The 12,193-nt window shown below is 54.7% G+C and overlaps 1 protein-coding gene across 1 annotated transcript; it reads left to right on the top strand.

Annotated features, from left to right (window-relative positions):
* The first annotated feature begins 4,446 nt into the window (after positions 1-4,446).
* Positions 4,447-12,090, top strand: NR1D1 (nuclear receptor subfamily 1 group D member 1). The gene is made up of 8 exons (XM_037809428.1): positions 4,447-5,086; positions 7,758-8,087; positions 8,362-8,450; positions 8,557-8,701; positions 9,076-9,716; positions 10,026-10,211; positions 10,726-10,936; positions 11,601-12,090. Exons 1-8 carry the CDS (start codon positions 5,056-5,058, stop codon positions 11,798-11,800), a joined length of 1,833 nt encoding a protein of 610 aa, XP_037665356.1. The 5' UTR covers positions 4,447-5,055; the 3' UTR covers positions 11,801-12,090.
* Positions 12,091-12,193: the final 103 nt, after the last annotated feature.

The following is a 12,193-nucleotide window of genomic DNA, read 5'->3' as shown; positions in this document are numbered from 1 at the left end:
CTTCCATGGCCAAGGACAGTCCACAGCACATCCAGGATCCTGTGATGTGAGTGGGGTCCTGGTCTCCCAGAAGGGGAACCCTCCTTTGGGTTCCCCAAAGCATATGCTGAAGAAACGTTGGTCCAGGACCGTGGCTTTAGAGAAGGGCTGGTTTTAAAGGTGCACATTGTTCAAGCAAGTAAATGGGGAAGCAGGATGTTGTTTCCTGAGAGCTTTTTACACAATTTATGTCTATCCTTAGTGGTTTTTCACATCCCAACTAATCTCTTAATACCTCTCCTGGAAGGAAGCACCATGATGCCTGACAAGGTAGGAGACAGAGTCTTTAAAGGGCTCTCTAAAGGGCCTTGAGCTGCCCCTCTTCCCTCATCACCTGCTGCAGACCCCAAAGTCTGGGGATTGGGCATGGAAGAGAGTTCAGATGCTTGCTTCATTACTTGCCTCTGTAGTGGTCTATGCAGAAGGTTTTTTATGCCTTTTTTTTTCACCCTATTCTAGCCCTCTTCTACCATTACATCTAGAAGAGGATAATGTAGGGAGAGAGGAAAGAGTTGAAGGGACAGAGAAAATGAGGAAATGGGGTTGGAGTGACAAGAGAGGTTCTGGAAAGCTGAGGTCCTTGTGGAGCATGAGTAAGGGGTGCTTTAGGCTTTGGTCCCTCACTGCCAAGCACCATCATTGCTTGGGAAAAACCATTCTGAGCTTGCTGCTCAGACATCCGCTGGGGTACTCATTTTCTCTGGGGAGTGCAGTGCTGCTAGTGCAGTTTTAACCTCAGACCTGGGTTGAATCCCCAGCACTGTCATTGTCACTATGACATGAGTAGTCACTATGTCTGATAAAGGATGGCTGAGGGAGGTCTAGCCCTTCAATAATCTCCATTAGCCCAACTATTCTTCGCTGTGACATCTTAAGCAAATACAGCTTCAAGAAAATCACCTAGCCTCTGTGGCATCCTGGGCAAGCTAATAACCTCTCTAAGTCTCAGTTTCTCTATCTCTAAAACAAGAATGAGACCTACAGCATAGGGTTGTTGCAAATATTAAATGAGATAATGTGTGTAAAGCACTTAATGCAGTGCCTGGCATACAACTGGTACTTAACACACATATATTATTTCCTTTCCTTGGAAAAAGGAGTAGTGAGGTAAAGATAGACTCTGAGGCAAAACACATCTATGGAACCCAGTCTCGGATCATGCCTCATACTTTCCTTCTCCGACTCTCCCAAATAATAAAGTTAGCTCAGACTTTCTCTCTCTGGTGGCATGTGCTAGAAATTCTCCCTAAGACATCAAGGCTTCATTCAGGAGGGTGGGGAAAAGCTAGCTGGCCTTTTAGAGAACAGGAAAAGGATCAAGCAGGGCAGAGAATGGGTTTCTCCCAGGCACATGGCTGGTTGCCTGGTTCTGGGACATGCCCAAGGTTTCTGTGCCAGATTTGCATCACCTGGGCAGGCAGGTTTTTACCCCGAGAAGTGAGTGGTTCACTTGGTGAGAAAGGAGGGGGATGGGAAGGCACCTACTGAAGCCTGACCTGGTTTTTGGCAAGGACCCAACCTCAGTCAGTCAGGCAGTCAGTCAAGCAGTCTGCCCAAGATTCAGGTCACCCAAGATTTGCACAGGGCGTTGCCCTGCTATCCAGAACAACCTGCTGGCAAGGAGAACAGATTTGGCTCAAACACACACACACACACACACACACTCTCTCTCTCTCTGATCAGAGTGCAAAGCTCTCAGTCCCTTTCCTTCCTCTATTTCTGCTGTCTTCCCTTTAATTCCAAGAGAATTAAAGACATATTTTAAGGGGAAAAAAAAAAAAAAACTACACATACACACACAAAGAATCCAACCCTGCTCCTAGATGGTGAGATCAGTCTCCAGAATCCCGGACTTTGAAGAATGTGAGTGGAAGTGGCTGCAACATGGGGCCAGGGCTGTGCCTTGCAACCATTCCAAATAGATGCAATCTGAGCATTGTTTATTAAGGATCCAGTCCCTTTTTTGGGCTAAATCTGGCTATAGGAGGAAGTGTGTATGTGCATGCGCGCGTGTGTGTGAAGAATTGAATTGGGATGTCCAGCTGGTGGGGGAGGGAGGGTTATGTTGCAATGCACCTGTTGTCTTAAGGTCAAAGTTGAGGTCAAGGAGAGGCCAAAGTTAGATTCTCTTCCAGGTCCTCAAAGGCCAGACACCCTAGCCTTTCCCCAGTCCCTTTGTGGCTTTTGGTCCCACAGTCCCTGCCCCTTTCCCAGAAGGTGCTGGAGGACACAGGAACAGGGTGTACAGACTAGAAACCTCTGGAGCCATGGTAGAGCCCTGCGTCTTCATCCTTCTGTATACCTCTCTCCCATTGTGGAAGGAAGACTCCAAAGTTACTTTGTCAGGGAGAGAAGGAGGGACCTATTAGGAGTGCAGAGGAAGGAAGTAGCAGAGGGAACCCCCCTTCTTGCCTACTCCCTCCCAGCCTCGGCCTTCACACTGCACACAGACTGCAAAACAACCCAGCTTCTTGCCAAGAGCAGAGTTGGGCTGACTGAATTTCAGCTCTCACTGCCTCTGCTCCCTCCTCCCTTTCACTGGCTGCAAAACTCAGGGAGAGAATCTTGACCCCTGGTCCTTTCCCCATGTGCCTAAAGGGATAAACATGATGCAAGTGGAACAGGGGGTGGGCAGGACCACCACAGCCAGAGCACAGCAATGGGTCTTGGGAAGGATCCAGTGGTGGTGCTGGGGCTGGTGGGGAGCTTGAGGGCATGCCACGGGCCCTATTGCTGAGTCTGGGTCTGTGGCTCTGAGGAAGAGTCAGCAAGGGCACAGAGGGCAGGCAAGGTCAGGGCACTCTCCTCCCAGCCTTCCCTTTAGAGCCTGGCAGGAGGAGGGAGATGGGGTGGAAGCTGAGCTCAAAACTGAGTTTTCCTGAAAAGCCTCTTCCTTTGTTTGTCCTAGCCCCTCCCAGCCGCTCCTGTACTCTGCTGCAGCTTTCCAGCCAGGGAAGAGCCCACTGCCCTCTCTCCCCCTTTCTTGGGAGCAGGAAATAAAGCTAAAGCCCAGCCCATTCTAGGGAACTCATTCTAGGGAGCCAGCTATCCAGCCACCTCCCTTCGATCAACCTCACTTTCCTTTCAGAAACGCCCTACTCTACCCAGCTTACTACTTTCCTGGTGCCCACATTCCTCCTTTTTGACAGCCTCTTTAGTGGTTGTCATGTTTTCCTACATCCATCAACTCTGCCCCAAGGACTGCCTATGAGCAAGCGAAGGGCTCCTATGTGAAGAAAACCCTTCCTAGACACACTGGGGCCGAGGAAGAATTAGCAGCAAGCAGCAGGTGGCTCTGGTTCACTTGGCTGCTTGGAGAACAGGCTCCCATCTGTCCTCACAACCCAAGCCCTCTCACAGTACAGGCATCTATTTGAGACTGTTTCCCCTAGTGCAGCAATTACTGCTCTAAGGGAGATGCTCGCCATTTCTAACCCCTTGCTTAGTGTTTCCCTTGCTCATTTGCCCATCTCCCTGATGTTCGGGGTAGGCAGATGAAATTAGCAGTAGATATCTGGCCTTGGGTCAGTCACTTCTTCTAAGTTTCATTTTCCTCATCAATAAAGAGAGGGAGGGTTATGATGATCATCACGTTCCCTCTGAGTCATGATCTTCTGTGGAATCCACCTGCTACCCTGAAGCACTTGGGGTGGGGATGGGTGGGGGTGTCAATCTGACTCTAGACCCCCGTCTCACCTCTGGCACCATTCATTTAGGAACTCAAAGCACTTTCACCATACAGTTCTCCTCCCTTGTCCTTTTTCTTTCCCAGACAAAGAGAAATGACTCACCCCAAAGTCACCTCGAGTGGGTGGGGTGGTGTCATACAAGCAAACAGGGAGTCCCTAGGCACATCCCCACCCCCATGGCAACTCCTTACCCTAGGGGTGTGTTTCTTAAGGGGTGTAAAAGAGAAAAGGGGTCACATTTCCATTTGGTCTCAGGACTTGGCTCTGGAGCGGAAGACAGCATAACCTCCTGACTCCGGGAGAATCTCCCTCCCCTACTTGTCGCCTTTCCCCGCGTCAACAGTAACCTCAGGCAGGGGTCAGTTCCGCAATCACGTGAAGCCCTCACGTTTGCAAGGTTTGCAGAAAGGGCCTGCTAGCTTTGATCTCCCAGGGAGCAGCCAAGATTGCCAGTCACTTCCCAGGAATTCACACGCCTCTGCCACACAATCTTTCCAAACACACCACCCAGACTCTTCAGCGCACCCCATCCCACTCGCAACACCTCCCCGGTTCCAGAAGGAGCTTTTGCAAAGCAGAAAGGGGGAAATATACGCAGACCGGCTGCTTTATCAGTGGACTACAAATCCCGACAGCCTCGGCGTTGCGCACGCGCACGGAGCTCAACGTGCCTGCTGCTGGAAAAGTGTGTCACTGGGGCACGAGGCGCTCCCTGGGATCACATGGTACCTGCTACAGTGCCGCGTGCGGCCCGGGAACCCTGGGTTGCTGGCGCCTGCGCAGAACCGGATGTCCCAGGGAAAGCGGCTTGGGCAAAAGGCGGCTGAGATTGGCAGAGTGAAATATTGCTGCTGAGGGAACGTAGCAGGGCACACGTCTCGCCTCTTTGCGCTTCGGTGCCCCTTTTTTCTCCATCACCTACTTACTTCCTGGCTGCAACCTCTCTCCCCCTGGGACTTTTGTACCGGGAGCTCCAGATTCGCTACGCTGCAGCGCTGCGGAGCCTTCGGCAGTGGCTCTTCGTGCACTGCAGAGACCCGACCTTCCCTGCTACCTTCTAGCCAGAACTACTGGCTAGGTTGCCCCCCACACTCTCTTTCTGCTCTTCCCATGCAAAGCAGACCTCCGTTGCCTCAGCGTCCTCCCTTTCTGCAGGGCTGCAGTTCGGTCACCCCAAGACCTTGTTGCAGGGTGCCCCAGATCCTGATCGAGAGCCGCGGGGTCCACTCCCCGCCCTCAACCAGTGCCCAGGGGGCGACAGCGGCCATCGCAGCCTCCAGTTTGCGTCAAGATCCTGTTTGAATGACCGCTCTCAGCCGGTGAAGACATGACGACCGTGGATTCCAACAACAACACAGGTACTGTGATTCGTTTACTGTCATCATCCTTGCTCTGTCACTGTCTCCCCACCTGCATCTGCGCTGTATAACAAGAGGAACTTTGTAAGGGCCCGGGGACTTGTTCTGTCCGGGGATTCGCTAGTGTGCTGAAGTGCCAGAGGGTGGGATTTCCACAGCGGGTTGTTCGGCTGGAAATGCGCCCGGAGATCCCCCCACCCCCGTAGGGTCCCAAAGCTTCCTTGAGTCCGAAAGACCCGAATTGGAATCCTTCCTCCGGGCAGGAGGAAATAGAGGGTATCTGTGAGAGGAACGGTTTCAGGGGATTGAGAGCTTCGGATCAGTGTCCCCGTAACGCCCCCATCTGTCCACGCCCTGTAGTTGTGGCATGCCTGGCCTTCCCACACACACACAAAACAGAATCCCCCTCTCTCCTCTCTTGCCCTTTTAGTTTTCGCAGGCTCGCGGGACTCTTAAGAAGCTCTGGGGCGGTTGGGGCTCTGGGCAGGAGGGGCGGGGAGAGCGGGCCGGATCTCACTGGAAAATCCTCAGTGCCAGTAGGGAGCCGCACTTGAGGTGCCCAGAGAGTGGTGCTCAGCTCCGGGGAGAGCTCCACAGCGATCCGGCCCTGCGGACAGCTCACATGGCCGCGGAACCGGGCCCACGTGCTGCGTTTGTTTTCATTCAGCAGAAGCTGCGGCGGCCACCCCATTGGTCGTTGCCTCTCGGCCCGGTTACATAATGAGCTCCGCCCCACCGGTCGTCCCGGCAACGCGTGTCCCCTTCTCTCCTCGGCTGGGGTAGTCCCGGCCCAGCTAGCGTTCTGGGTTCAGCCCACCACCTGGTAGCTGCTGAGGGGTGGGGCGGGGGCGGGCCTTCTGCTCCCGGCTGCGGGGACGCGGAGAGGGCGGGGCCTCGAGTTCCGGGGTTCCTCGTTGGGGAGCCACGTGCGACAGGCACACGTGGACCGGGGACGTGAGGCCGGCTGAGGGCCTGGCTCCCGCCCCACCGAGATCTGGGTGAAGCTGGGCTGACTCACCGCCCCCGCCTGCCTCCTTTTCCTGTCGGCCTGCCCTTCCCCTCTCAGGCACCGAGGCAGAGTAAGATGGAGCTGTCCGTGACCTCTTGTAGCCCCATGTTTACACACTCCAAAGGGGCCTCACAGCTAGCCATCCTTCCTCTCACTCCTTTCTTTCTTCTTCTGTTTGCATCTGCTTGGCTGTACTGCCTTTAGACTCATCATCTTCACATTCCAAAATGTTCCCGTTCCCTTAGCATGATTTTCCTTAGGCCTGCAAGCATTTTCTAGCAGTTGCCTCCCAAGGACCTCCCCAAAGTTAACTACATCCCAGCATCACAGCTGAAAGGGTCTTAAGTTTCTTTCATCTTATTCCCCACCTCCCCAACCCCAGAGAAAGGAAAACTGAGACCCAGAGAGGGGAGTTGACTTTTTCTAGGTCATACAGCAAGTTAGTAATAGATCTTGAACTGCTTTTGACTGTGTCTCTCACTTCCAGGTCTTAAGTCCTGGAAGGAGGTCTCACTCCTCTTTTGGGGGAAGGGTGAAATAGGTCAAGTTCATTTACCACTAAGTAAATATCCCATCTCTCCACCCCAGCCCCAAAGCTGTAGGAGCTGATCTGTTTTGCAACTATTTTTCAGGAAGCTGGATTCACCCTGACCAACCTTGAGCTATTTTAGGGCTGTCCCTGCCCAGCTGAGTGTGTGTCAGTGGGTGAGTGAGACATGTGCCTTTGTAGCCACGGTAGCATGGCATGTGTCAGCTCACACGTGTCCTGGGATCCTCCCTTCTCCTACCCCGCCCATTGCAGGCCAAACTAGGTCCTTGGCAAAGGTGTGGCAGGCTGGTCACCTTTTTCTCCTGCAAATACCACAGGAGCACAGCCACCTCGTTGGCCAAAGTCCCTGAGTGGCCAGAGGGTCAAGGTCATTGTCACCAGGCTAAGAGATCTGGAAGGGGGAATTCCAGCGCCCTGGGCTGGACAATTTGTACTTCACTTCTACCTTCTGCAACTTGTACTGCTAAGTCCTTCCTGGTCCCAGAAGTAGAGTCCACTCTGACCCATTCTCCAGGAAGGCAGGCACACTAGGCTGGGCAGGTTTTTCCCTTCATTATCTTTGGAGCATATGTCTTCCAATTTGGGAGGAATGTGACTGGGTTTTCATCTCGTAAGACCTCCCGTCTCCTCCCTGTTGGCTAGCTGCTGCTTCATGGTTTCTTTTCTTCTTTTCTGGAACGGTCTTGGTGTTAAAATCGGCAGCTGTTTTTGTTTGTTTTTTGAGGACTGCGCACTGTGAATGGCTCTCAGCTGCTCATCCCATCCCCAGCTTTGCCGCTGCAACTAAACCATTAGCTGCAGTCATATTCCAGGGGCACATGTGTGAGATGCCCACAGGGGCCATGCCTCCAGGGAGGGGACTCACACCCAAGGCGGAAGCTGAATGTATCCTTCAAAGGGTCATAGGTGTTGGTTGACCATGCCATGTCTCATACGTATCGGGGAGTTGCTTTTTGTGGCTGTTCTGGGGACTCCAAGATTAGGTGCTCCACATGGTTAACTCCTGAGAGCCCAGCAGTGTTTTGGGGAGACAAATGGAGGATGAGCAGGGTGGTGCCCTAGGACCAAAGACATGGTGGCTGACACCCACTTCCCTTGCATTCTCCTGCCAGGTGGTGTCATCACCTACATTGGCTCCAGTGGCTCCTCCCCAAGCCGCACCAGCCCGGAGTCCCTCTACAGTGACAGCTCCAATGGTAGCTTCCAATCTCTGACCCAAGGCTGCCCTGCTTACTTCCCACCATCGCCCACTGGCTCCTTTACCCAGGACCCAGCTCGCTCCTTTGGGAGCATTCCACCCAGCCTGAGTGAGGACGGCTCCCCTTCTTCTTCCTCATCTTCCTCCTCCTCCTCCTTCTATAATGGGAGCCCCCCAGCGGGTCTACAGGTGGCCATGGAGGACAGCAGCCGAGTGTCCCCCAGCAAGAGCACCAGCATCACCAGTGAGTAAACCTCCAGCTGATTTGGGGAAGGAAGAGGCTGGTGCTGGGTTAGGGTGTGGTTTTCAAGCCACACACTTATCTCTAGGGCCTGGCCTCATGGATTCCTCCTCAGGCTGCACCAGCCCCCCTCCAGCCCAGGCTGGCTTTTGCCTGCCCCCTAGATCCCGGAGCTCCTCCTCTGCTTTTCCCTCCCAGAATCTCCAGCCCAGAAAGCCCCCAGATCTCTTGCCACTCAGGCAGCCCCTGCTGACCCTCTGCCCCTCTCTTTCCACAGAGCTAAATGGCATGGTGCTGCTGTGTAAGGTGTGTGGGGATGTTGCCTCGGGCTTCCACTACGGCGTGCATGCCTGTGAGGGCTGCAAGGTGAGGCAGGGTTGTGGGGTGAGGGCAGGGGCAGGCGACCCCCTCCCCTAGGACACACAGGCCCAAGCCTAGGTGGAGATGCTCAATAGCTGCCCCTGCCCTCCAGGGCTTTTTCCGTCGGAGCATCCAGCAGAATATCCAGTACAAAAAGTGCCTGAAAAACGAGAACTGCTCCATCGTCCGCATCAACCGCAACCGCTGCCAGCAGTGTCGCTTCAAGAAGTGTCTCTCCGTGGGCATGTCTCGAGATGGTGAGGCAGCACTGTTCCCCCACAAGCATCCCCACACCCTCCCACTTCCTTCTACCCAAAGTTTCTGAATTTATTCCTCCCTAAAAAAGAGTCCCAAACTGAGACACATCATACTGTGAATCTCATTTGTCTAGGAAATGCCCATACTTTATTCTCCTGGGTAAACACACACCTCTTTCCCAATTAGTCCCTCCGGTCTCCTCCAACCCCAATCCCCTACCTGCAAACCCCCTCAGTGGGCATGAGCTTGCTGGTTTTAATTTTGCTGTGGAACCCTAGGCCTTCAGGGTCTTGCCCTTTCAGGAGGAAGGAAGGAAGAGAAGCATGGCGGGTATGTACAAGAACTTCCTAACACTGCTCTCATCCTGTCACAGCTGTGCGTTTTGGGCGCATCCCCAAACGAGAGAAGCAGCGGATGCTCGCTGAGATGCAGAGTGCCATGAACCTGGCCAACAACCAGTTGAGCAGCCAGTGCCTGCTGGAGACCTCACCCAGCCAGCACCCCAGCCCAGGCCCCATTGACCCCTCGCCGCCCCCAGCTCCGGCCCCCACACCCCTGGTGGGTTTCTCCCAGTTTCCGCAACAGCTGACGCCTCCTCGATCCCCCAGCCCTGAGCCCACAGTGGAGGATGTGATATCTCAGGTGGCTCGAGCCCACCGAGAGATCTTCACCTATGCTCATGACAAGCTGGGCACCTCACCTGGCAACCTCAATGTCAATCATGCATCGGGCAGCCCTCCGGCCACCACCCCACATCGCTGGGAAAGCCAGGGCTGCCCACCTGCCCCCAATGACAACGCCATGGCCGCCCAACGTCATAACGAGGCCCTGAATGGTCTACGCCAGGCCCCCTCCTCCTACCCTCCTGCCTGGCACCCTGGCCCTGCCCACCACAGCTGCCACCAGCCCAACAGCAATGGGCACCGTCTATGCCCCACCCATGTGTACCCAGCCCCAGAGGGGGAGGCACCTGCCAACAATCCACGGCAGGGCAACTCCAAGAACGTTCTGCTGGTGAGGACACTGGGGGTGAAGTGGGCAGGGGGCCTGGAAGAATAGATTAAGCTCAGGGCAGCTGGGTTTGGCTGGAGGCGGAGTGTGGGGATCTCCTCTTCCCATGGGAGGATGCCCTGCCCTGTGGTCAGAGCCCTGCCTAGGAATCCCCAGTCTCCAGCTGGCACCTGACTGCTACTTTATCTGAAAGACCTATCCTTCGGGGCCCCTACCCCTAGCCCAGGCAGAATCTGGGGCCCAGTCCTATGGAGAGTCTATCTGAGCCAGCCTGGCTGACACCCCCCTCCCCAAATCCCTCTCTTCCTCCAGGCGTGTCCCATGAACATGTACCCACATGGACGCAGTGGGAGAACTGTGCAGGAGATCTGGGAGGATTTCTCTATGAGTTTCACGCCTGCTGTGCGGGAGGTGGTAGAGTTTGCCAAGCACATCCCTGGCTTCCGTGACCTTTCTCAGCACGACCAGGTCACTCTGCTTAAGGCTGGCACCTTTGAGGTGAGTGACCCTTTATGCTCCCTGCTCTTGACCTTGAGAAGGAAACAGCAGAGAGGCTAGATGTCTGGGGTGGGCAGGGGTGCTAAAGGCTTTGGAACCCCAGTTATCTCTTTGTGATGGAAGGGGCAGCATCCTTTCCACTCCTGCCTCTGGACGGCTGGGACCTTGTCATCTCAACTGGAGTCTAATCATAACCCATCACATCAAAATAACACTTTACAGTGCACCACTGACCGGTATTCTCATTATGAACAAATTGACTTTGGTGAAGGGCCTTGGTCAAAGTTGCCAGTACTGACAAAGTTGAGACTCAGATCCAGGCCCACTGGACTTCAAGGCTAGTGGGAGGTTCCCCATCTTTCCACCTGGCCTCACACCCCACTATCCATAAAGAAACTGTCCGCACTTTTTACTGAGAAGCCTAAGGCAGCACGACTCAACTCTTCTGCAACCTTGGGGTGGTTTGGCAAGTTCTCCTCCCACCTCACCCAGGATGACCGTCCCCACCCTTCAGGTGCTGATGGTGCGCTTTGCGTCATTATTCAACGTGAAGGACCAGACGGTGATGTTCCTGAGCCGCACCACGTACAGCCTGCAGGAGCTTGGCGCCATGGGCATGGGAGAGCTGCTCAATGCCATGTTCGACTTCAGCGAGAAGCTCAACTCCTTGGCGCTCACCGAGGAGGAGCTGGGCCTCTTCACTGCAGTGGTGCTCGTCTCTGCAGGTAGGTCAAGCTCTCGCCTGACCCGGGGGTAGGAGGCAGACGCAGTTCAATTCAGCACACCTTTTATGGAACACCTACTCTATGCCAGGCCTTGTGTCGGACACTGGAGATACAGGCGTGATTAATACACAGTCTAGCTTGGGAGACAGACTCATGCCCGACTAATTATAAAACAGTGAGATAAGTGTCACAGTAGAAGCATGAACCAAGGGCTTTGGAAGCACAGACAACTATTTTTGCCTGGGGGAGCTGGGAAAGGAGGTGACACTTGAGTGGGGCCTCAGAGGAGAAGTAAGCAGTTGCCAGGCAGAGAAAGGGGGAAGGGCATCCCAGGCAGAGGGAACTACAGAGCAAAGAGTAAAGGAGCGTGGACATGTTTGGCCTGTTCAGGGAAGGAGAGTGGCCTTGTGGGATGGGAGCTGACCAGTCCTGCTGAGCCCATGCTCCCGGCTCTCAGGCACCTCCTGCTCTCAGGGCAGAGGCCTGGGAAAAGGGGTCGCGCTCCTCCTCCTCCTCCTCTTCCTTCCCCCCTTCCCCCCTTCCCCGTGGGCCCTCCAAGGGACGTCAGGGGGAGGCTGCGTGGCCTGCCAGGTCCTTGGAGACCTCCGGTTCCTCATGAGAGGAGCTTGACGAGCCTGCCTCACAGCTGTCGTCTTCCCCACAGACCGCTCGGGCATGGAGGATTCCGCTTCAGTGGAGCAGCTCCAGGAGACGCTGCTGCGGGCCCTTCGGGCTCTGGTGCTGAAGAACCGGCCCTCGGAGACGTCCCGCTTCACCAAGCTGCTGCTCAAGCTGCCGGACCTGCGGACCCTGAACAACATGCATTCCGAGAAGCTGCTGTCCTTCCGGGTGGACGCCCAGTGACCCGCCCGGCCGGCCTTCTGCCGCTGCCCCCTTGTACAGAATCGAACTCTGCACTTCTCTCTCCTTTACGAGACGAAAAGGAAAAGCAAACCAGAATCTTATTTATATTGTTATAAAATATTCCAAGATGAGCCTCTGGCCCCCCGAGCCTTCTTGTAAACACCTGCCTCCCTCCCCCATCACTGAACTGCCCCACTCTCCCCTATTTCAACCACTCTCTCTAATCCCCCCTCTTCTCTACTCCCCCGATTTGTTCTGTTCCTGTCTCAAATCCAGTAGTTCACAGCTGAGCTGGTTTCTGTGGTGTGTGCTCGTTTGGGGGGTGGGGCGGAAATACTGCAAGACTGGGGGGACACCTCGCCATCTGGTCAGTTGGTGGGGCAGATCCTCTGC

The sequence above is a fragment of the Choloepus didactylus genome, chromosome 18 (assembly GCF_015220235.1).
Source record: "Choloepus didactylus isolate mChoDid1 chromosome 18, mChoDid1.pri, whole genome shotgun sequence".
In the NCBI taxonomy this organism is placed as follows: domain Eukaryota; kingdom Metazoa; phylum Chordata; class Mammalia; order Pilosa; family Megalonychidae; genus Choloepus; species Choloepus didactylus.
Note: the sequence above shows the minus strand (reverse complement) of the source record. Positions and strands in the feature narration are given on the sequence as shown.